Source organism: Carcharhinus amblyrhynchos, unplaced genomic scaffold (assembly GCF_965287045.1).
Source record: "Carcharhinus amblyrhynchos unplaced genomic scaffold, sCarAmb.v2.hapA chromosome_329, whole genome shotgun sequence".
NCBI classification, from domain to species: domain Eukaryota; kingdom Metazoa; phylum Chordata; class Chondrichthyes; order Carcharhiniformes; family Carcharhinidae; genus Carcharhinus; species Carcharhinus amblyrhynchos.
In genome coordinates, this window is record NW_027650069.1 from 51,580 (window position 1) to 77,303 (window position 25,724).

At 46.2% G+C, this 25,724-nt stretch overlaps 1 protein-coding gene across 1 annotated transcript; it reads right to left on the reverse strand.

The window, feature by feature from the left end:
• Positions 1 to 428: 428 nt before the first annotated feature.
• On the reverse strand, positions 429 to 25,651 carry LOC145339112 (proteasome subunit beta type-6-like). The gene is made up of 6 exons (XM_080183551.1): positions 25,501 to 25,651; positions 17,221 to 17,288; positions 9,259 to 9,390; positions 7,142 to 7,271; positions 5,949 to 6,093; positions 429 to 722 (listed from the first exon to the last, which is right to left on the reverse strand). Exons 1-6 carry the CDS (start codon positions 25,615 to 25,617, stop codon positions 595 to 597), a joined length of 720 nt encoding a protein of 239 aa, XP_080039677.1. The 5' UTR covers positions 25,618 to 25,651; the 3' UTR covers positions 429 to 594.
• Between the last annotated feature and the right edge of the window lie 73 nt (positions 25,652 to 25,724).

The following is a 25,724-nucleotide window of genomic DNA, read 5'->3' on the forward strand; positions in this document are numbered from 1 at the left end:
TAAACCTTCAAAGTTCAGTAAGATAAGTAAAAAGTGGAACTGAGTTTGTAGCATTAGCCTCTATAAGCTTTGGTGTTAATTTAATAATTCTTATTTGGTTAAATATTTTTGAAAAACAATAAAGTTTCTGTTTAAGTAATTCTAACATTCAATGACTGTGCATCGAGTCTGTGCCGACACATGAAACGCCCTAATCCCACTTGCCAGCACTTGGCCCACAGCCTTGAATGTTACGATGTGCCAAGTAGTTTTTAAATGATGTGAGGCATCCCACCTCCACCATCTTCTGAATATTTTTCCTCTAAACCTCCCACCCCTCACTTATAACTTGTGTCCCCCTGTAACTGACCCTTCAGATTTATTCTTAAATGTTAATGGCCCCCAATAGGAATAATAACCATAGACCGTTCAGATCAGAGACATAAAAACAATATTTTTTGGAACCATTTTAATTGTAATATTTCATGAAAGTTGTTACTGGAAGGCTTTAAACAACACTACAACATACTGAATAATACACATTAAACAAAACCTAGCATTGACAGCGATGAATCTTCACTGAAAATTCACGTTGAACTGCTCTTGCCAATCACCTCATGCTGAAGAAAACTTCGGGAGCTGGTGCCCAGAAATGACCTTGCGTTCAACTCCTTTCTCAGTGACGGCTGCTAAACGAATTACCCCACCACTTGACCCATCTCGATCCATTGCAAGTGCAAGAGCTGCAACACAAATAGAAAATGAAAGAAACTCCAAGTACAGCATTTGTTTTCACCCTTGTTTTTCCTAAAGAAGCATCCTTCGTCACTCATCTACTGAATGTCACACTACACCATCCCAACAAAGCCCAAAGCAAAGGCTGTTCTCACTAAAACATATTGTAACTGGGGGGAAGACGATGGCCTAGGGGTCAATCCAGGCACTCAGCTAATGTTCTGGGGACCAGGGTTTGAATACCGCCTCGGCAGACGGTGGAATTTGAATTCAATAAAAAAATTCTGGAATTAAGAATCTACTGATGACTCATTGTCGATTGTCAGAAAAACACATCTGGTTCAGTAATGTCTCTTTAGGGAAGGAAATCTGCCATCCCTACCTGGTCTGGCCTACATGTGACTCCAGAGCCACAGCAATGTGTTTGACTCTCAACTGCCCTCTGAAATGGCCCAGCAAATCACTCAAAGAGCAAAGAAAATTACAGCGTAGGAACAGGCCCTTCGGTCCTCCAACCATATCCCTCTATTCCCATGTCATTCATGTACTTGTCAAGATGCCCCTTAAAAGTCACTACTGTATCCACTTCCACTCCCTCCCCCGGCAATGAGTTCCACCACTCTCTGTGTAAAAAATCTGTACATCTCTTTTAAAACTTGCCCCTTGCACCTTAAACCTGTGCCCCCCCCAGTAATTGACTCTTCCACCCTGGGAAAAAGCTTCTGACTATCCACTCTGTCCGTGCCTCTCATAATCTTGTAGACTTCTATCAGGTCTCCCCTCAACCTCTGTCGCTCCAGTGAGAACAATTCTGTTGTATCAGTCACTACAAAGTCTTAACAAAGAAGTCAAACTGGACAGACCACGTGGCACTGACCTCAGCACCGGAAAAGACATCGGCAAATCAAACAGCCCTATCCACCCTGCAGAGTCCTCCTTACTAACATCTAGGGGCTAGTGCCAAAATTGGGAGAGCTGTCTCACAGGCTAGTCAAGGAACAGCCTGATATAGTCATTCTCATAGAATCATATCTGACAGATAACACCCCAGGCACCACCATTACCATCCCTGGATATGTCCTGTCCCACCAGGAGAACAGGTCGAGCAGAGATGGCAGCACACTGGTATACAGTCAGAAAGGAGTTGCCCTGGGAGTCCTTAACATCAACTCCAGACCCCATGAGGTTAAACATGGGCAAGGAAACCTCTTACTGGTTACCACGCACCGTCCTCCTTTGGCTCATGAATCAGTATTCCTCCATGTCAAACAACACTTGGAGGAAGCACTGAGGCGCAGATGGTGAAAGAACCAAGAGGAAATAACATACTTGACCTCATCCTTACCAATCTGCCGGCTGCAGATGCATCTGTCCATGACAGTATCAGTAAGAGTGACCACTGCACAGTCCTGTCTTCACATTGAGAATAACCTCCACTATGTTGTGTGGCACTATCACTGTGCTAAATGGGACAGACTTTGAACCAATCTAGCAACTCAAGACTGGGCATCCATAAAGCACAGTGGGCCATCAAAAGCAGCAGAATTGTATTCCAGCACAATCTGCAATGTCGTGGCCCAGATACTCGCCCATTCAACCGTTAGCATCAAGCCAGGGGATTAACCCTGGTTCAATGGAGACTGCAGCAGCAGCAGTACCAGGCATACACAATAATGAGATGTCAACCTGGTGAAGCTACCAAATAGAACTACTCGCATGTCAAACAGTGAAAACAGCAAGTGCTAGACAGAGCTAGGCCACCCCACAACCAACAGATCAGATCGAAGCTCTGCAGTCCTTCCACGTCCAGTCGAGAATGGTGGTGGAAGATTAAATAACTCACTGGAAAAGGAGGCTCCGCAAATATCCTCATCGTCAATGATGGAGGAACCCAGCACATCAGTGCAAAAGGTAAGGCTGAAGCATTCGCAGCAATCTTCAGCCGGAAGTGCTGAGTGGATGATCCATCTCAGCCTCCTCAGTGGTCCCCAACATCTCAGATGTCAGTCTCCAGCCAATTCGATTCACTCCACATGATGTCAAGAAACAGTTGGAGGCACCAGACACTGCAAAGGCAATGGGCCCTGATAACACTGCAGCAATAATACTGAAGATTTGTGTTCCAGAACTAGCTAAGCTCTTCCAGTACAGTTACAACACTGGCATCTACCCAACAAGGTGGAAAATTACCCAGGTATGTTCCGTACACAAGAAACAGGACAAATCCAACCCATCCAATTACTTCCTAGTCTACTCTCAATCATCAACACCTCCTCAGCGAAGCTCAGCTTGGGTTCTGCCAGTCACTCAGCTCCTGACCTCATTACAGTGTTGGTTCAAACATGGGTCAAAGAGCTGAATCTCAGAGGTGAGGCGAGAGTGACAGCCCTTGACATAAAGCACAGTGGGCCATCAAAAGCAGCAGAATTGTATTCCAGCACAATCTGCAATGTCGTGGCCCAGATACTCCCCCATTCAACCGTTAGCATCAAGCCAGGGGATTAACCCTGGTTCAATGGAGACTGCAGCAGCAGCAGTACCAGGCATACACAATAATGAGATGTCAACCTGGTGAAGCTACCAAATAGAACTACTCGCAAGTCAAACAGTGAAAACAGCAAGTTTGATAGGAGAGGGGATTAAGGGTTATGGGGAGAGGGCGGGAAAGTGGAACTGAGCAGCGACAGATCAGCCATGATCTTATTGAATGGCGGGGCAGGCTCGAAGGGCTGGATGGCCTACTCCTGCTCCTATTTCTTATGTTCTTATGTTCTTATGACATCAAGGCCGCATTCAACAGAGTGTGGCGTCAAGGAGCTCTAGCGAAACTGGAATCAATGGGTTTCCAGGGGCAAACACTCTGCTGGTTACAGTCATACCTGGTACGTAGGAAGATGGTTGTAGTTGTGAAGGATCAGTCATCTCAGCTCCAGGACATCTCTGCAGGAGTCTCCCAGGGTAGTCCTAAGCCCAACAATCTTCAGCTACTTCATCAATGACCTTCCCTCCACCAAAAGGTCAGAAGTGGGGATGTTTGCTGACGATTGCACAATGTTCAGCACCATTGGCGACTCCCCAGATACTGAAGCAGTCCGTGTTCAAATGCAGCGAGACCGCGACAATATCCAGTCTAGGCCTGACAAGTGGCAAGTAACATCTGCACCACACAAATGCCAGGCACTGACCATCACCAATAAGAGACTCTAGCCACCAACCCTTGGCATTCATCGGTGTAACCATCACTGAATCCTCAACATCCTTGGGGTTAGCATTGACCAGAAACTCAACACGTAGTGGCTACAAGGACAGGTCAAAGGCTAAGAATACTGTGGCGGGTAACTCACCTCCTCACTCCCCAAAGCCTATCCACCATCTACAAGACACAAGTCAGGAGTATGAGGAAATACTCCCCACTTTCCTGGATGTTTGCAACTCCAACAACACTCAAGCAGCTTGCCATCATCCAGGACAACGCAACCCACTTGATTGGCACCACATCTACAAACATACACTCATTCCACTACCAAAGCTCAGTAGCAGCAGTGTCAACCACAAACAAGATGCACTGGAACAATTCACCAAAGATCCTTAAACGGCACCTTCTAAACCCACAACCACTTCCATCTAGTTAAATGTCACAAGTAGGCTTACATTAACGCTGCAATGAAGTTGCTGTGAAAATCCCCTAGTCGCCACATTCTGGCACCTGTTCGGGTTACACTGAGGGAGAATTTAGCACGGGCAATGCACCCTAACCAGCACGTCTTTCAGACTCTGGAGGAAACCAGAGCATCCGGAAGAAACCCATGCAGACACGGGGAGAACACACAGGCAGTGACCCAAGCTGGGAATTGAACCCGGGTCCCCGGCGCTGTGTTGCAGCAGTGCTAACTACTGAGCCACCCTGTTCCCTAGAAGGACAAGAGAAGCAGATACCCGGGAATAACACCACCTGCAAATACCCCTCCAAGCCACTCACCGTCCTGACCTGAAAATATATCGGCCGTTCCTTTGCAGTCGCTGGGTCAAAATCCTGGAGTTCCCTCCCTAACGACATTGTGGGTCAACCCACAGTATGTGGACTGCAGCGATTCAAGAAGGCGCTCACCGCCATCTTCTCAAAGGCAATTAGGGATGAGCAATAAATGCTGGCCAGCCAGCAATGGCCATGTCCCACGAATGTATATAAAAAAATTTGGGGCACCGAATAGTGGTCAGGTTCAGGAGACCTTGTTGAATCTCTTCCCTTCTAACCTGGGGTTACAGGAGCTAACTCCTTCTGTTACTCTGAGATTGAACAAGCGATTCACTGTGTTTACCAACAATGACAGAAGGTGAGCTTTCAGTAAACATTGAAACCAAGAATACAAGGGTAGCCTAGCACAACCTGTATTAATTTTACGGGCACATCTTCCTGAGGTTCATACAATCCCGCCCAAGGCCAATGGAAAATGCCGTTCTCTGAGCCTCACCCATCCCTGGAATCAGGATGGGTGTACCAGTAAAATTCTGGCCACAGGGTAGCGTCATTCTGCATCCTCCTCACAACCTGATTTAACTGACTGGAAAGATCCAAAGACTATTTGCCCTCAGAATGGAAGTCCTGTTGGTCTTTCTGGATGTGGAAATCGAAGACTATCTGACCTTTGGTGGCCCAGGAATCTCCTGCCATTGTTCACAAGCTTGAGGATAAACTGTTTCCCAAAGACATGAAAACCATCATTCTAATACTCAGATTCAACATTTCGACTCATTCCCTTAGGTATTTTCAATTGCTAAGATGAAACTGTTTCCATTCAAAAGTACCTGCTTTCCTTAATGCAACCAGAAAAGTCTATACGTTGGACACATATTTTAAAGAAATTGTTCTTAAAACTGGACATGAAGGATGTTGAGATATTATAAAGTTCAATGACTCCAATTTAAACTAATCAATACATTCCAAACTGCAACCTTTCCTCAACCAATAAAATATTATTGAATCTGTATTTACTTAAAAAAAGCATCATTTGCTCATCACTTTGGATGTGGTTAGCACTTCTTATCCTAAGTGCACTTACTAAATGCAAGTCTAAGAAGACCACTATTAATAGAAACTTTGACATATTACAGTTTAATGATAAATTCTTCTGATCTGCTGTTCAAATTTTCCACTCTTCAATTTCCCTGACTAAGTATTAATTCTACTGCCTTACACTTTTATAATTACACGCAAATTCTGCCTCTACACTCACCATTTGCTGTGAAGTCTAAACACTGCTCCTTCGTCATTCCGGGTTTGTACGAGGAGTCAACATAACCGTAGATGTAGGTACTTCCAGAGCCACCAATGGAGAATGGCTGCCGGACCATCATCCCACCCATGGGAACTGTGTACACCTACAATCAAAAATAAGGTTAGAACTCTCCCAGAATGATCACAAGGACTCACATGTGAAGCCTGGTAATTTGGGGACAGTCAGAAACTATATCTTCCACCAAAGGAATGTACCTGATCATGAACTGATACATTTGAAGAGAGAAAGAAGGGGATATACAATTATTTGAACTTGCTTAATGTGGGGATAACATAGAAATCCTTCAATGCAGAAGGAGGCCACTCAGCCCATCGAGTCTGAACCGATGACAATCCCACCCTGTAATCCCATATATTTACCCCACTAATCCCTCTAACATATGCAGCTTAGGACACTAAGGGGCCATTTAGCATTGCCAATCAATCTAACCCGCACATCTTTGGGCACAGCTGTTATATATTGCCTATCCCTACCCGATGCCAATGGGCCTTTGAACCACAGAGTCCCTACAGTGCAGAAGGATGCCATTTGGCCCAATGGGTCTGCACCAACTCTCAGAAAGAGCATTTCAAAGGAGGGATTCCCAGTAGGGAATTACTGAACAAGTGGACACGGAGAGAAGTAGCAACAAGACATTCAAGGACCTCAAAAGAGAGAAAAGTTAGAGAGGCAATTGTTCATGATAATGGAGAGAGAAAATCTAAGGTCACTCATTAATTCTTCCATCAGGGGGCCAAAGGCCAAAGACCGTGAGACCCCTCCACCACAAAGGGCAATGGCTGCAGGAGCCCCCAAAACCACAAAGACGAATGACCGCGAGACCACTTTCCCCACTACAAAGGGCAAATTCTGTGGGACCAAACCCCCCTACCGCAAAGGCAACGGCCACGGGACCACCCCAACTACAAAGGACAAAGGCTGTGGGAGCTTCACCCCAACTACAAAGGCCAAAGGATTCCCCCGCCCATCACAAAGAGCAATGACTGTCAGACCACCCGCTCCACCCCACACAAAGGCCAAAGGCCACGGGACATTCCCACAAACAGCAATGACCGTCGGACCCCTCCTCCCCCACATCACAAAGCCGCCCCATCCAATCAAAATGATGGGAATTAAACCACAAAATTTACCTGTCCACCTTTTCTTTTATCCCACCCAGCAACGATGATCCCAGCCATCAACTCTTCTCGGTATTTGTAGCACATGTCCTTAAACAAATTACCAGCCGTCTGTACCAGTGGTAATTCATCAAGTTCAATGCTGTAAGGAAAGTGACACAGAGAATAACATATCATCATCAGATGCCACACAGCACACTGGGTCCAGCAGTGCAATGTCCTTATGGTCTACAAGAAGCAGATGTGTTTTCCTACAGCGACACGATCGGCTTTGTCCTTGGTGTGCCCCACCTTCCTCCCCAAACAACATACCTTTGTTTCTTTGGGCCCTGGCCATTGGACCCTGCCTCTGGCCAGCCAGTTGTGATTCCAGCAGGCAACAGTTAAAAAAGGCAAAACTGAAAGCTCTCCAGCTGATGGTTTGCAGTTGCCCCGTTCCTTTGAAGCTGTCTCTTGCTCGTTCCTACAACCTTGCATTTTGTGCAATTGCCAGAGGTTGAACTTAATGTACTTACTTCCTCAGGTTCATTAACATAAATCTTTTGCTTCTCCATCACTCAAGCTTTTCAAGGTTCACATCAGCAGCTTCTGCTAAACATGTGCTATGATGATGTGGAGATGCTGGTGTTGGACTGGGGTGGGCACAGTAAGAAGTCTTACAACACCAGGTTAAAGTCCAACAGGTTTATTTGGCATCATGACCTTTTGGAACGCTGTTCCTTTATCAGGTGAGTGATGACACATTTGTTATTATGCAATAGATGAGGAATAAATATGCTTGTTACACATTTGCAAAATTGCCATAAACATCATGAAAATTTCCAGTACAACTGAGAATAGTTTAGGAGTAATACACTTAATGCAAGACACCATCTTTCCTATCAAGTTATCTGGAGTCTGCAGATGTGAAAAAGCACACTCGGTCAAGGTGCAAGGGGACAGGAGGGAGTATGTGGCAGAATAGGGTGTTGGCAATGCCAGGAGGAGGCCACCACGCAGCCAGGAGGGAAGGGGCAACATGGTTGAGGTCAGAAAGAAAGAGAGAGAGAGAGAGAGAGAGAGAGATGGCCAGAGATAGGGACAGAGGAAGAGACTGAGGGGTGGGGCAGTGGAGGGTGGAGCAAGGGGGCTGGCAGGCCATGGAACAAGCAAGATACAAAGGGGAGGGGCAGCCCTGGCATGAAGGAGGGACAGAAACAGGTTCCCAGGGTTTGCAAAGAAAAGGCTTACACAAGGCCAGGTGGTTCCTGAATAATAGAGACTAGACAGCATACTGCCACACAAGAGGGTCCCCCAAGACCTCCATTACAGCTCTAACGAAAAGTCATCCAGACTCAAATCATTAACTCCATTTCTCTCATCACAAATGCGGTTGGACTTGGTGAAACTTTCTAGCATTTTCTGTTTTTGTTTCAGATTCCAGCCTCCGCGGTAATTTGCTTTTAGCTATTGTTATAGTCTGAAATTAAAATCTGAGGGAGTTTGGAACATTCCTTCTTACTTCTAGCACACATTATGTGGAACGCACCGAGAACCACAGAATCCAGAAAGAGGCCATTTGGCCCATTGAGTCTGTGCCAGCTTTCCAAAAGAGCATCCCACCCGGGCATTCCCTTCCACCCTATGCTTGTGCATTTACCATGGCTAATCCACTTATACATCTTTGGACTTTACTTCCTGGAAGTAATCTTAGTAGATTTAATAGTAACGTTTACGACCAATTTGTTAAAATAGTTGAAAAGGGCAATGCTCTGAAGTACGAGGATACGAATAGAGTTCATTTGATACAGATGACAAACTAATCGGCTTCCTTACACACTGTTAAACCTGTCAGCAGCAAGTGGTCCCAAGTTGGATTCACAACAAACATCAATCCGCTCAGCACCAACGACAGAACTGGATCCCTTTCAAACTACAACATCACGTTCAACATCAGGCCTTTAATACAGCTAATAGCATTGCAACAGTCCAAAATAAATGTTGATTTATTGACCATTAGCCTTATCACCTTAATCCAAACTCACCTCCAATTAGAAACCTGTATTCAGAAAGTTTCTGCCACCCGTACGCCTACTCTGCATTAAATCAGCTTTACCATCAGATCTCAACAATGTTCCTTTCAGACCAACCTGTGGAAGCCCAGTTGATAGGCCACTGCATCTGCAATCGCTTGGGTGTCTGCTGCTGATCCTGAGCGACAACAGAAGATCAGATCGTGAATTGGAGTCAGTTTATCTGTTACCCTATTTGCGATGTATGACCTGGAAAGGAGAAGTTAGACCACGTTACAAGAAAATAGTTACTGCTTCACATGTGGCTCTTCACACAGGCACACTTTAAACAATTAACATCTGCAGTGAAAGGGGAACAAAGGAAGGAGAAAAATATCCTTCCGTTTATATTGAATCTGTTATTTTGATCACACGGCATTTGTTGCTGTTTCAATTCTCATTTGGTCTTTTCTCTTGCCCCCAGTTTTCTGCATCGTGTGACTCCATTCTTTCTAACACTTCAATACAACGTCTGAACAGCTGCTGTTATCGATTCCTTACACATGTTGCCTGAAAATACAGTGGTGTCAACATTTCCTGCACAATCATAGAATCCCTACAGTGCAGAAGGCCATTCAGACCAACGAGCCTGCACCAACTCTCTGACAGCGAATCACACCCAGGCACTCTACCCCACCCTATCCCGTAACCTCACATTTCCCGTAGCTAATCCACCTAACCTATCCATCTGGGACACTAGGGAGAAATTAGCATGGCCAATCCATCTAACCTACACATTTTTGGACTGTGGAAGGAAACCAGAGCGACCTGGAGGAAACCCACCCAGATGCAAGTAGAACATGCAGATCCACACAGACAATGACCCGAGTCGGGAATTGAACCCAGGTCCCTGACTCAGTGAGGTAGCAGTGCTAACCACTGTGCACACCCAGCAGCCCTGAGATCGTGTTTATCTTCAGATAGCACTGGATGTGTGTGGATCAAGGGATTTCTGAGAACAAAGGAAAAAGTCAACTCCAACAAAATCAAATGTTATTGTTTAGGAAAGTTGTCGTCCCAGGAATTGACCTTTGTCATCTACTGAAATACAATCTCGGGAATTTCCCAGACCAAGAACATTGCACATTTGGGCGGCACGGTAGCACAGTGGTTAGCACCGCTGCTTCACAGCTCCAGAGACCTAGGTTCAAATCCCGGCTCGGGTCACTGTCTGTGTGGAGTTTGCACATTCTCGTGTCTGCGTGGGTTTCCTCCCACAGTCCAAAGATGTAAGGGTTAGGTTGATTGGCCACACTAAAATTGCCCCCTAGTGTCCTGGGAAGCGTAGGTTAGAGGGATTAGTGCGTAAATGTGTAGGGATATGGGGATAGGGCCTGGGTGGGATTGTGGTCGGTGCAGACTCAATGGGCTGAAGGGCCTGTTTCTGCACTGTAGGGTTCTATGATTCACTGACAATCCAAAGCCTGATCTCCAATTCAAAACACAATATTTTTCTGAGATGTCTATCATTCTACACCAGGCCATGTTTACAGCTGTACATTTTTCAATGCTAAGATGTTACCAAGATAGTACTTTATTTGGCTTTTTGTATATAAGCGAAGAAAGTCTGCTAGACACCCATCAGCCGTCAAGCAGTTAGCTTATTTTGATTGGTCTACTCAAATGAAAATAAATGGGGGGCAGCTAAAGACATTGAGTGCGTGGGAGGAGTGCAATGAGCTTGAGCAAAGTCAGTCAGATCTCTCGATAAAGAAAACCTCTGCCTTCCTCATTCGGCTTGGATCCTATTAACATCCTGCATCATCTAAAAGAGCTGGCAACCAGAATTGGTGAGGGATAAACACTAGCCATGGAACTGGTGAGAATTCTCTGTTAGTAGATCACAGGATCTTTCAAGACCATCTCAGTGGGTAGATGGGGTTTCAACTCAAATGTCTCATTTGGTGATACAGAACTGAAATGTTAGCTTTGGGTCACATGTTTAGGTCACTGGAGTGGGGTTTCACCACTCTGAAGGTAGAAAGTATGAAGTGAAAGGAGCTTCAACCAAGAGGGATTCAATATCTTTGCTGCATAGAAAGTCATTTCTCAATCTTTCAGTCAGAGATCAAAATAAACACAAAGCCATGGGGAGAAATGATCTTAAACAGAAGGCAAATTATGAGAGGGACAGAAGAGATTTAGGAGTGTACTAACTAAGCTGAGCTTTGTTCAATTTCAGTAAGTTTGCCTTTTGCAAAGAACAGTCCCTCACATTTAACAGTGTACTTTGTCAGGGAGGATTACATCTCCAGGATATTGGACAAGTCAGTAATCTGCATATGACGGACATACAAAAAGCCCACGAGGGATGGGATGGCTTCATATGGTGCAGGTTTGCCAATTGATTCTTTAAATTCGTTCATCATTGGCAAGACCAGCATTTCTTACCCATCCCAAATTGCCCTCCAGAAGGTGGAAGCAAGTCATCTTTTAGAACTGCTGCAGTCATCTGATAAAGGGGCAGCACTCCGAAAGCTCGTGATAACTGTTGGACTTTAACCTGGTGTTGAGATTTCTTACTGCGCACTAAGAAACGTAGGTACACCTAAAGTGCTATTCGGGAGGGAGTTCCAGCGACACTGAAGGAACAGTTGAGGAGATCAATCCATTAACTTTTAGCAAAGTCCCGCTAAAAGTGCTGCATATAAAATTGTCAATATGTAATCAGTGACAACTTTGTATTGGATGTAATGTGACCAATGGGAACAAGATGTAAGGGTTGGCTGACCCAGTAAACCATGGAACCAATTACAGATGTAATAGTCAGCTGACCAGCTGATTCACCATAAATAGGAACCTGTGTAAGAACGTAAGAAATAGGAGCAGGAGTAGGCCATCCAGCCCTTCGAGCCTGCCCCGCCATTCAATAAGATCATGGCTGATCTGTCGCTGCTCAGTTCCACTTTCCCGCCCTCTCCCCATAATTCTTAATCCCCTCTCCTATCAAAAACCCATCAACCCGCGTCTTAAAAATATTTGGCGAGGCAGCCTCCACCACTTCAACGGGCAGAGAATTCCAGAGATTCACCACCCTTTGAGTGAAGAAGTTCCTCCTCAACTCCGTTCTAAACCGCCTCCCCCTTATCTTGAGGCTGTGCCCCCTAGTCCTATTGTCTTTTTTGAGCGGGAAGAGTCTTTCCACCTCTATCCTATCCATCCCATTCATCATCTTATACGTCTCAATGAGATCTCCTCTCATTCTTCTAAACTCTAACGAGTACAAGCCCAGTTTATTCAGCCTCTCCTCATAGCTCAACCCCCTCAACTCCGGTATCAGCCTAGTAAACCTCCTCTGCACTCCCTCCAAGGCCAAAATATCTTTGCGCAGGTGCGGCGCCCAAAAATGCACACAGTACTCCAGTTGCGGCCTCACCAATGCCCTATACAGCTGCAGCAAGACCTCCCTACTTTTATATTCAATCCCCTTTGCTATGAAGGCCAGCATCCCATTCGCCTTCCTGACCACCTGCTGCACTTGCAAGCTGGGTTTTTGCGACTCATGCACAAGGACCCCGAGGTCCCTCTGCACCATCGCCTGCTGCAGTTTTTCGCCCCGTAAGTAATAGTCCTTCCTACCATTCTTCCTACCAAAGTGGACCACCTCACACTTGCCAACATTAAATTCCATTTGCCATTTCCTGGCCCATTCGCCCAGCCTATCTAGATCCTTCTACAGACTCTCCACACCCTCAGCACAATTTGCCGTTCCACCAATCTTGGTGTCATCAGCAAATTTCGACATTCTACACTCGGTTCCCTCCTCCAGATCATCTATATAAATGGTAAATAGCTGAGGCCCCAGCACCGACCCCTGGGGCACTCCACTAGTCACCAACCACCAATCCGAATAGCACCCATTGACCCCCACTCTCTGCCTCCTATTTGACAACCAATCCTCTATCCACGCTAACACCCTACCCCCAACTCCATGTCCCTCGACCTTCTGCAATAACCTCTTGTGAGGCACTTTGTCAAACGCCTTCTGAAAATCTAGAAAGACCACATCCACCGGCTCTCCTCTATCCACCGCCCTAGACACATCCTCATAGAACTCCAGTAAATTTGTCAGACACGACTTCCCTTTAATGAAACCGTGCTGCGTCCGCCCTATCAAGCAATTCCCCTCAAGATGCCTCGCAATTTCCTCCTTAATGACAGATTCTAACATTTTACCTACCACAGACGTTAAACTAACCGGCCTATAATTCCCCGCCTTTTGCCTGCCACCCTTCTTAAACAACGGCGTAACATTAGCCGTTTTCCAATCATCCGGCACTTCCCCGGAATCCAGCGACATTTGGAAAATAACCACCAAGGCATCCACTATCACCTCCACCATTTCTTTCAGAACCCTCGGATGCATTCCATCCGGTCCTGGGGACTTGTCCACAATCAGCCCCTCCAGTCTGTCGAGCACCGCCTTTCTAGTAACAGTAATGTCATTAAGACCCTCCAGTCCTACCACCTTTCCATCGCTAACACCCGGCAAATTATTCACGTCCTCCTCCGTGAAAACAGAAACAAAAAAGTTATTCAATACCTTAGCCATATCCCCATCCCCTACCACTAGGTCCCCTTTCTCATCCTCTAAAGGACCAACATTCACCCTAGCCAGCCTCTTCCTTTTTATATATTTATAAAAACTCTTGCTATCCTTTTTTATATTAAGCGCTAGCCCAGCTTCATAGTTTCTCCTACCCTTCCTTATCAACTGCTTTGTCAATCTTTGTTGACATTTAAACCTCTCCCAATCCTCTTCTCGCCCACTACTCTTAGCTACTCTAAATTCCTCCGCTTTTAGTTTAACACTTTCCTTCACCTCCTTCGTTATCCACGGCTTATTACCTCTCCTCCTACTATCCTTTTTGACCATCAGAATAAATTTCCGTTGAGCACCAAGAAAGATCTCCTTAAAGATCCTCCACTGCTCCTCAACAGACCCTCCCTCCAACGCGCTCTCCCAGTCCACATTCGCCAATTCTTCTCTCATCCTACCGTACTCCCCTCTATTCAAACAAAGGATGCGTGTCCGGGAACCCACTTTCTCCTCCTCCATCTGCACCAGAAACTCCACCATACAATGATCACTCTCCCCAAGAGGATCCTTCACCACAAGGTCCCTAATTCTACCCGCTTCATTACATAGCACCAGATCCAAGATAGCTCGCTCCCTCGTCGGCTCCAACACACACTGTTCGAGGAAACTATCCCGGCAGCATTCCAAGAACTCTTCCTCGAGCCCCCACGTCCAACATGGGTCGACCAATCAATATGCAGATTGAAATCCCCCATAACTACAGCCGTCCCATTCCTGCACGCCGCACTTATTTGTGCGTTAACAGCCTGCCCCATCTCCAGATCATTATTCGGGGGCCTATAGACGACACCCACCAGCGTCTTCCTCCCTTTGCTGTTCCTAATCTCCACCCACAACGATTCCACCCTCTGCTCCTTGGCTCCAATATCATCCCTTGCTACCACCGTGATGCTATCCTTAATCAGCAGAGCTACACCCCCCCCCCTTTTCCCTCCTGCCTATCCTTCCTAAACACTTGATAGCCCTGTACATTCAGTTCCCATTCCCTGTCACCCTGCAGCCACGTCTCTGTAATGGCCACCAGATCGTATCCATTTGTGTCGATCTGCGCCATCAGCTCATCCACTTTATTCCGAATGCTTCGTGCATTCAGATAAAGTGCTTTCATCCCAGCCTTCACCTGGACCCTATTTGCCGCAACGCCACCAACTATACTCACGCCCCCTACTCCCTCTATTATTGGGACATCCTCGGCCTCTTCCCTTACATGCACACTCTCCTTAACTTTAGACCTCGTAAGGTCACCTACCCTCGCACCCTCCCCCCCCCCTAATTAGTTTAAAGCCCTGTCTACAGTCCTCTTTACTCGATTCGCCAGCACTCTGGTCCCAGCACGGTTCAGACTAACCCCATCCCTCCCGAACAGGTCCCACCTACCCCAATACTGGTGCCAATGCCCCATAAATTCAAACCCATTCCTCCCACACCAATCCCTGAGCCACCCATTCACTTCCTTAATCCTGTCAACCCTACGCCCATCTGCACACGGTTCAGGCAGTAGCCCAGAGATAACCACCTTGTCGGTTCTACTTTTTAATTCCATTCCCAGCTTTTCATACTCCCTCCCCAGATCCTCAGTTCGTATTTTGCCTACGTCGTTGGCACCCACATGTACCACAATGACCGGATTCTCACCCTCCCACTCCAGGTTCCTCTGCAGCCCAGATGTGACATCCCGGACCCGAGCACCAGGCAGACAACACACCCTTCTGTGCACTTTGTCATTGTGACAAAGGACAGTGTCAATACCCTTCACCCCACTATCCCCAATCACTACTACGTTCCTTTTCCCCCTCTCTTTGCCTATGTCCTGCTGCAGCACTGTACCGTGTGCAGTTTGCTCACCAACCTCACCTGCCTCGTTCTCGTCCAGCCTGGAAGCAAGAACCTCAAACCTGTTATGCAGATTAAGAGGCTGAGGCCTCCGCTCCTCACCCCCCTTCCTCCTCCCAGCAGCCCCCTCTTGTCCCTGACCCTTAGAGTTAGCCAGTCTAGGGGGGTGGATGTCACTTGCACCCCATTGACAATGGCACCCTCTCTCCCCCTGATGAGCCTCAGTGTCTGTAGTTCAGAGGCCAGCTCATTTACCCTGAGCTGGAGCTCCTCTAGCAACCTGCACTTACTGCAGACATGGTCACTGGGATGAACCCTAGGGTCCACCAGTTCCCACATCATACAGAAACCACACATCACATGCCCCTCCATTATTCACTGTAGTAGTTTTGAAAAAATTTTTTTGTTTTTTTTGTTTTTCAAACAAACTCACCTGGCCTTTTTTCCTTCCAGCCCTTTTTGACATTAAGCCCTAGTAGCTCACTCTGCTTCCCACTCACTCCGCTGCCCGCTGTCTACACCAGGCCTCCTTTTAAACCTGGCGCTGATTTAAAGCTGATGGCCCACAACTGCCTGCTAACCACTCCCTCAGAATTCTTAAAGCAGTAAATACAATAAATAAATGCTTTAAACAGTTCTACAAAGAACAAAGTGCTTTAAACTTATTTTAAACAGGTTTTTAACAGGTAAAATCTTAGCTCTCTCTCTGCTCCTTCACTCGTCTGCTCCAGCAAACAATGGAATTGTTTGTAGAATTGTGGAAGCTTGGAGTGGCCCAGGGCGAGACCCCAAGTCAGGAGTAATTATGTTTCTTTATTAAACTTTTCTTTGGTATATAAATCGGAGTAAGTTTTGTTGAATTTTCATCTCTGCAATTTTGAAGAGTTCCTTCTGAGGAAACAAAAGTAACCATCAGGTCTCTTTGTTCATGTGTCTCTCTCTCTCCCTCTCTCTATCTGTGTGTGTGTGTGTGTGTGTGTGTGTGTGTGTGTGTGTGTGTGTGTGTGTGTGTGTCTCTCTCTTCCCTCCAACTCCTTCAGCAATATACGAGTTAAGACAAATCCACAGCTTCCTAAAGCAACAGGTCCCATAGCAGAGACTGGAGCATAAAACGTAGGTGGTAATAAGGATGCATGGCAATACTGAAAATATCAACTTTCAGATGAGATGTTAAACGGAGATAAAAGCAAAATATTTCAGATGCTGGAATCTGAAACAGAAAATGATGGAAAATCGCAGCAGGTCTGACAACATCTGTGCAGAAAGAACAGAGCCAACATTGAGTCTAGATGACCCTTGTCAAAATGTTGGCTCTATTCTCTCTCCACATATGCTGTCAGACCTGCTGAGATTTTCCAGTATTATCTCCTGAAGACCTGTCTGCCCTTTCAGAAGAGTTCTATTGTGAAGAAGAATTTTGAAGGTCTCTTTCGAATCCAAGCCAACTTGGATTTAGCTTTCAGGACAGTGTATCAAATTAACCACAAAGATACAGTAAGCAACTCCAGATATTGGAACTAACTTACAGTAATGTACATATTTCAGTTTCCCTGAACCAGATTCATTCTCCTTGAACAATTAGTTTTCTAAATATTTTACAGACGTACCCTGTGGTAGTTCTAGAATCGGCACCGATGACAACTCCACCGTCAAACTCCACAGCCATAATAGTTGTCTGTATTAGAAAAAAAACACATTATGTGTCTATTCCCCTAGGAACATTCACCCACAACATCAGAGAGAGAGGCTGAATATCTGAGAATCAGAAGGCAGAGGAAACAGTTAAGAAAAACAAGAAATAATTTATACTGTGTGCTCAATTTATGGCACATACTTCCACTTAACACTGTTTAGAATGAGGCCCTTGAGACACAGAAACCTCGGGAGGTGGATGTATGGGTGGGTGTGAGTGGTTATGGCAGGGGAGCCCAAAAGTAGCAATATTGAACCCAGTGACATGTAAAAATTCAATAACAATCTTTTTAACCAGAAATCAAATGTAATGTTAAACTAAATTACATTAATGTTAATGTAATGGTAAACTAGAATTCAAGCTATTTTCTAAAACCAAATCTTTTCTCATCATTTTTTTTCCCCTGACACCAGTGACAAATTCTAAACACCAGCTTTAAGGTGCCCACTACCACAGACACACCCATTTACCTCAGCACTGATACAACCAATTGCAAATTCCCACCCAAGTGTCACGCTGGCCTTCATCGTTCCTTCACTGTCACTGGGTCAAAATCCCCCATCCTAACAGCACTGGACCTCAGTAGTTCAAAAGACAGTTCACCATCAAGGACAATTAGCAATGGGAAATAAATTTTGTTCTTTTCATGAAGCTCACCATCCATGAATGAATACATGTATTTCTTTGGTCAACCCTACTATCACAGAATGCTTATATTACAGGAGAGTATTTGTTAGAGTTTAGAAGAATGAGGAGAGATCTCATTGAGACGTATAAGATGGGATGGATAGGATAGAGGTGGAAAGACTCTTCCCGCTCAGAAAGGACAGTAGGACTAGAGGGCACAGCCTCAAGATAAAGGGGGGGTGCGGTTTAGAACGGAGTTGAGGAGGAACTTCTTCACTCAAAGGGTGGTGAATCTCTGGAATTCTCTGCCCGTTGAAGTGGTGGAGGCTGCCTCGCTAAATATTTTTAAGACGCGGGTTGATGGGTTTTTGATAAGAGAGGGGATTAAGAGTTATGGGGAGAGGGCGGGAATGTGGAACTGAGCCACGACAGATCAGCCATGATCTTATTGAATGGCGGGGCAGACTCGAAGGGCTAGATGGCCTACTCCTGCTCCTATTTCTTATATTCTTATGTTCATCCACTGTGTCTGAGTCCACGCTGGAAGAGCAATGCACCTTGTCCCAGTAACTTGTCCTCTCCAGATAATTACAGAATCATCCTTTGGAAGATACAATTGACTCTGCACCCAACATTGTCTGACAATGCATTCCCAATCGTAATCACTTACCACGTAAAAGATCTTTCCCTCATGTCTCACTCCTCATGTTCATACTCACGGGTTCACGAAGGGCAGGTCATGTTTCACTAATTTGATGGAATTCCTTGAGAATATTACAAGTGCAGTAAACAATAGGGAAGCTGTGAATGTGGTGTATCTGGATTTCCAGAAGGCATCTGACAAGGTGCCGCACCAAAGACTGCTGCATAAGATAAAAGGTGCACAGTGTTGGGGTAATGTATTAGCATGGATAGAGGATTGGTTAATTAACAGAAAGCATAGAGTGGGGGGTAAATGGGTGTTTTTCTGGTTGGCGATCTGTGACAAGTGGTGTGCCTCAGGGATCAGTGTTGGGACCACAATTCTTTACGATGTACAAAGATGATTAGCAGTCAGGGACCAAGTGCAGTGTGTCAAAATTCACAGATGACACTAAGTGCAGAGCAAAGTGTGCAGAGGACACAAAGTCTGCAAAGGGATAATAGACAGTCTAAGTGAGTGGGCGAGGGTCTGGCAGGTAGAGAACAATGTTGATAAATGTGAGGTCATCCATTTTGGTAGGAATAGCAGCAAAATGGACTGTTATTTAAATGGTAAAAAAATTGCAGCATGCTGCTGTGCAGAGGGATCTGAGTGTCCTTGTGCAGGAATCACAAGGAGTTGGTTTGTAGGTGCAGCAGGGAATGAACAAGGCAAATGCAATTTTGTCCTTCACTGCTAGAGGGAATGGAGTTTAAAAACAGTGAGGTTATGTTGCAGCTGTATAAGGTGCTGGTGAGGCCACAGCTGGAGTACTGTGTACAGTTTTGGTCTCCTTACTTGAGAAAGGATATACTGGCACTGGAGGGGGTGCAGAGGAGATTCACTAGGTTGATTCCAGAGTTGAGAGGGTTGGCTTATAAGGAGAGACTGAGTAAACTGGAGCTATATTCATTGGAATTCAGAAACATAAGATTATGAAGGTAATAGATAAGATAAAAGCAGGGAAATTGTTTCCACTGGCGGGTGAAACTAGAACTAGGGGGTATGGCCTCAAAACAACGGGGAGCAGATTTAGGACTGAGTTGAGAAGGAATTTCTTCACCCAAAGGGTTGTGAATCTGTGAAATTCCCTGCCCAGTGAAGCAGTTGAGGCTACTTCATTGAATGTTTTTAAGGCAAGGATAGATAAATGTTTGAACAGTAAGGGAATTAAGGGTTATGGTGAGCGGGCGGGTAAGTGGAGCTGAGTCCACAAAAAGATCAACCATGATCTTATTGAATGGTACAGCAGGCTCGAGGGCCAAATGGCCGACTCCTGCTCCTAGTTCTGACGTTCTTATGACTGACACCTGGGATGGAGGGATGGGTTATCTAATGAGCAAAGGTTCAATAGCCTGTGCCATTATCCACTGGTGTTTAGAAGAGTGTGAGGTGAACAGATTGAGAAGTATTAGATCCTGAGGGCACTTGGCAAGGTGGATGCTGAACGGATGTTTCCCCTTGAGGGAAAGACTAGAACCATGGAATACAGTTTAAAAAGTAAGGGGTCTCCCATTTGTAATGAAGATTAAATGATTTTATTTTCCCTTAGAAAGTTGTGAACCTTTGGAACTCTCTTTGGAGAGCAGTGGAGGCAGTGTCAATGAACACTGTTAAAACTGAATTAAGGGATTCAACAGTCATCAAGGGTAGGCAGAGCATGACATTCAGGCCACAATCGCATCACCCAAAAGTTCTCATCTTTTATTCATTCTCAGGATGAGTGTGTCACCTGCTAGGTCAGCATTTATTGTCCATGAGGAAGTGGTGGTGAGCCAGCTTCTTCAACTGCTTTAGTCCACGTGTAAGTATGTTATGGCGAGTGGTAAGCAGAAACCTATAAAAACAGAGGTCAGTAAATGCTGCCCTGACTGCACTGTGAATGCTGCTTGGCTTAGTGAGAGTGCTTTTGGAGTTCAGTGGAAACAGTGAGTTCAAGTGCTAAGTTATAAAGAGGTAAGTAGTCATTAAGCTTGCTTTCAGCATTAGATAAATTAGTTCTTTAGCAGAGAAATTAAAAGCTGCACTTCAGTTAGTGCTTTCCCAAAACAGGAGTCTCCCACACTCCTGATCTCCAGACACCAGTTGCTGAGAGGGGCAGGTCAGGATGCCGATCTCCTTATGAACCTGCTCCTGGGCCTGGCCAGATGCGCCATCTATAGGTCCAGGCAGCAGGCAATCGAGGGGGTTGTCCATCCCAACTGTCTGCCCCTCTACTGCAGCTGCGTTCGCGGCTGGGTGTCCCTGGAGAGGGAGCGTGCAGTGTCTGCAGACGCAGTTAACGCTTTCCCCGCCCGCTGGGCACTGCAGGGGCTGGGGTGCGTTATAGACCCCGACAATCACATTTTGATTTGATGTGTCTTAAGTTTCCTCTGCACTTTTGTTTTTGTTCAGGCTGTTCCCCTTCCTTTTGGGGAGCTGCCCCTTTTACTTTGTCCTAATTTAATTTGAGTTTGTCTATTTGGTTTGAACTTGAAAGAGGACAGAGGTCAGTGAGTGCTGCCTGGCTGAGTGAAACAGGCAGCAGAGGCTACAAGGGAGAGTGCTGATTGGTAACTAGTGGGTTAGGTTGCTAAGTCTTTACAACTTATCACTTTTTATAATTTGAAACTACATTTTCAGTGTGTAGTTTAAATCAGTAAGGGCTGGAATTGGTTGGTCAAGGACAAGCAAAGGGTTTAATTAGTGCTAAGTTAATAATTTATTTTGAAGGGATTGATTAATTAACATTAGAAATGCCAGTCAGCAGGTGTAGTGCTCCAACTGTGAGATGTGGGAGCTCTGTGATGTTTCCAGCATTCTGGATGGCTACATCTGCAGGAAATGCACCAATGGCAGCTCCTCACAGACCGTGTGGTTCAGTTGGATGCACTGGAGCACGCAGGTGGCAGAAAGCATCATATAAAGGAATTACAGAGACATGGTCACACCCAAGGTAAGGGTAGGCAATCAGTGCAGGAATCCCCTGTGACCGTCCCCCCTCTCTAACAGGTAACCACTACGGATACCGCTGGGGGGATGGTCCATCAGGGAAAACAACAGCGGCCGATGCAGAGACACCACGGCTGGCTCTGTTGTTCAGCAGGGAGGGTCAAAGCACAGAAGAGCAACAATCATCGAGGGCTCCGTAGTTAGGGGCACGGGTAGGCACCTCTGTGGTCATGAAAGAGACTCCAGGATGGTGTGTTGCCTCCCAGGTGCCAGGGTCCGGTTGGCACTGAATGGCTGCAGGACATCCTAAATGGTGATAAGTCAGAGGTCATGGAATATGTTGGTACCAATGACATAGGTAGAAAGAGAGATCAGGTCCAGAATTCAGGAAGTTAGGCAATAGACTAAGGAGCAGAACCTTTTGGATTATAATCTCTGGAGTACTCCCAGTGCTACGAACTCGTGAGCACAGAAATAGGGGAACAGCACAGATGAATGCGTGGCTTAAGAGTTAGTGCAGGAATGAGGGTTTTTGATTTCTGGATCACTGGGACATTTCTACAGAAGGTGAGGTCTGTACAAACAGGACTGTCCACATCTGAACCAGAATGGGACTAACATCCTTGCTGGTGGTTTTGCTAGTACTGTTGCAAAGAGTTTAAAATCATTTGGTGGGGGGAGAGACCCAGGCTGTTAGTAGAATAGGGACACAGTATAACATAAAGCAGTCAGGTCAGAAGGAATACAGCAGTAGTAAGTTTCAAGGAAGTAAGACAAGGCTGGAGGGCCTCTACTTCAATGGCAGGAAAGGTAAAACGGACGAGTTAAAGGTGAGGATTGTCGTGTAATTATAACATAATAGCCATCACAGAGATATGATTGAGTGAGGGGCAGGATTGGCAGCTCAACATCCCAAGATATAGAATCTTCGGACAAGACAGAGAAGGGGTATAAGAGGAGGAGGCATTGCATTAATAGTTAAGGAGGCAGTTGCTGCAATAAGGAGGGATGATATCTTGGAGGGGGCATCAAATGAAGCTTTGTGGGTAGAGCTTAGGAATAAAAAAGGGACAGTGTGAAACTGAAAAGCAAATGTGTGCACAATTTGCAGGGGGCTGTAAAAATATTAAGAGGGTAACGATATTATATTAGATGATTTCAACTTTCCCAATATTAATTGGGATAGCTATCATGTTAAAGGCTTAAATGGAGTAGGGTTCTTAAAATGTATACAGGAAGACTTCTTAGGTCAATATGTAGAGGACCCAACAAGGGAAGGAGCTGGGCTGGACCTAATTCTGGGGAATGAAGCCGGACAGGTGGTTGATGTGTCGGTGGGGGAACATTTTGGTGACAGCGATCACAACATGGTTCACTTCAAATTTGTTATGGACAAAGAAATTGACAAGTTGCAGAAAAAGGTTTTGGATTGGGGGACAGTAGATTTTAACAAAATTAGGCAGTATCTGGCCAAGATTGACTGGAATATTACTTGTTGGGAAATCTACAGAAGAGCAGTGGGGGGTGTTCAAAGATGAAATGGGGAGGATACAGGCCCAACATGTTCCCTCTATGGTAATAGGAAGCAAGGGGGAAACCTATGGATGGAGGCAGAGGACATTGGTAGGGTATTAAACAAATATTTCACATCTGTTTTCACCCATGAGAATGAGAGGTAATTATGGAACTTGGGGTGAGAGAGAGACTGAGGGGCTCTACAGAAAATGATCAGAGGGGTGACAAGGTATTGGTGGGCTTATAAGTGGACAAATCTCCAGGTCTGGATGAATTGTGTCCCAGGCTGTTGTGGGAAGCAAGGGAGGAATTATAGGGCTCTGACCCAAATTTTTAATTCCTCCCTGGCCACCGGGGAGGTGCCAGAGGACTGGGGACCACTAATGTGGTCCCACTATTTAAGAAAGGTTGTAGATATAAGCCAGGGAACTACAGACCAGTGAGTCTCACGTTTGTGGTTGGGAAACACAGGAGAAGATTCTGAAAGAGAGAATTCATCTCCACTTGGAGAGGCAAGGTTTGATCAGGGACAGTCAACATAGTTTTGTTGCAGGAAGGTCACGCTTAACAAATTTGATTGAATTTTTTGAGCATGTAACCAAGTGTGTAGGTGAGGGTAGTGCAGTTGATGGAGTTTCCATGGATTTCAGCAAAGACTTTGACAAAGTCCCACATGGGAGACTAATTAAAAAGGCTAATGCACATGGGATACAAGGTGATTTGACAAGGTGGATTCATAACTGGCTTAACAGGGGGGAGGGGGGAGGGGGGGGGGGAGGGGGGAGGGGGGAGGGGGGAGGGGGGAGGGGGAGACAGATGGCTGCTTTAGTGACTGGCAGCTTATGGTGTACCACAGGGAGAAGTCTCTCATCTGCTCAGATGAGGAGGATCACAACAGACACCTCCAGATGCCAAAAGATGCTCTCATAAGAACAGGATATGGCGCTCGACTCATCGATTGACAGCACCGACCTTCTCAGAAGACAAACACAGGAAATGGTGGACAGAGTACCCTCCGTCATCCGCTACTTCCTCGTAGCGGAGGAGCTACGACATCTTCTCCAGAGTCTTAAAACATGTCACTGATTTAGATGAACATCTTGCCAAGGCCATCCCATAACCCCCACTTCTTGCCTTCAAACAATCGCACAATCGCAAACAGACCATTATCCGCAGCAAACTACCCAGCCTTCAGGAGAACAGTGACCACAACACCACACAACCCTGCCACAGCAACCTGTGCAAGACACGCCGGATCATCGACACAGATGCCACCATCTCACGTAAGAACAACATCCACCAGATATACGGTACATACTCTTATAACTCTGCCAACGTTGTCTACCTGATACGCAGCAGGGAATGATGTCCCGAGGCATGGTACACTGGGGAGACCGTGCAGACACTACGACAAAGGATGAAATAACACCGCTCGACAATCACTAGGCAAGGCTCTTCTCTTCCTGTTGGCAAACACTTCAGCAGTCACGGGCATTTGGCCTCTGATCTTGGGGTAAGCGTTCTCCAAGGCAGCCTTCACAACGTACAACGGCTCAGAGTTGTTGAGCAGAAACTGATAGCCAAGTTCCACACACGAGGACAGCCTCAACCGGGACCTTGGGTTCACATCACACTACTTGCAATCCCCATGACTCGCCTGGGCTTGCAAAATCTGACTTACTGTCCTGTCTGGAGAAAATACACATCTCTTTAACCTATGCTTAATGCTATCTCCACTTACATTGTCTGCACCTTTAAGACTTGACTAGCTGTAAAAACTTGCATTCTAATCAGTATTCTATCAACTGAGTGTGTGTCTTTACATCCCCTGTTGTGATCAGGACTCTCCACTCACCTGACGAAGGGTCAGAAGCCCGAAAGCTAGTGGCTTTTGCTACCAAATAAACCTGTTGGACTTTAACCTGGTGTGGTGAGATTTCTTATTGTGTTTACCCCAGTCCGATGCCAGTATCTCCACAACATGAGTACCACAGGGATCCATGCTGGGCCCCCTATTGCTCATCGTTTATATAAATGACATGGATGACTATGTGGGGGGGTTAGGATCAGTCAGTTTGCTGATGACAAAGATTGGCTGGTTAACAGTGAGGTTGAGGGTCTTGGGTTGTTCCCCTTAGTTGAAGGATCAGTTTACGAGGGGACACAAGTTAAAAGTGAGGGGTGGGAGGTTTAGGGGGATTTGAGGAGAAACGTTTTTACCCAGAGGGTGGTGAGGGTCTGGAATGTGCTGCCTGGGAGGGTGGTGGAGGTGGGATCAGTCGAGGTGTTGCTGAGGACATTATTTAGCAGAAACAATGAGCAGGGGATCGGGGGGAAGCCGCTGGGGAGACGGTACGGACAGGATGGGCCGATTTTATGATGAATCATCCCGAGGCTCTGCAGCTGCTCCCGGCGCCTGGGAGCCGCCATCAAACTTACTCCCGTGCTGACTTCCTGCCTCATCCAGTCGGGGTAGAGGTCGGAACCGCTCTGAGCGGCAGCTGCGCTAAAAGCCCAGCTCTCCAGCGCCGGCATCACCGAAACTCCCGTCGCCATCTTAGCTCGACACACACAGACTGTCGGGAAGGCGGAGGACCGGGTGCCGCGGGACTGGGCGGGAAGGCGGAGGACCGGGTGCCGCGGGGCTGGGCGGGAAAGCGGAG

What these genes read in the sequence shown, in the direction of transcription:
- LOC145339112 (XM_080183551.1), bottom strand. Translation starts at nt 25,617, where the DNA reads ATGGCGACGGGAGTTTCGGTGATGCCGGCGCTGGAGAGCTGGGCTTTT. An exon ending in GATTCTAGAACTACCACAGG is followed by an intron (nt 9,391 to 17,220) that starts GTACGTCTGTAA and finishes TCTCCTTTCCAG; the next exon opens with GTCATACATCGCAAATAGGG. An exon ending in ATAAAAGAAAAGGTGGACAG is followed by an intron (nt 6,094 to 7,141) that starts GTAAATTTTGTG and finishes TTTTGATTGTAG; the next exon opens with GTGTACACAGTTCCCATGGG.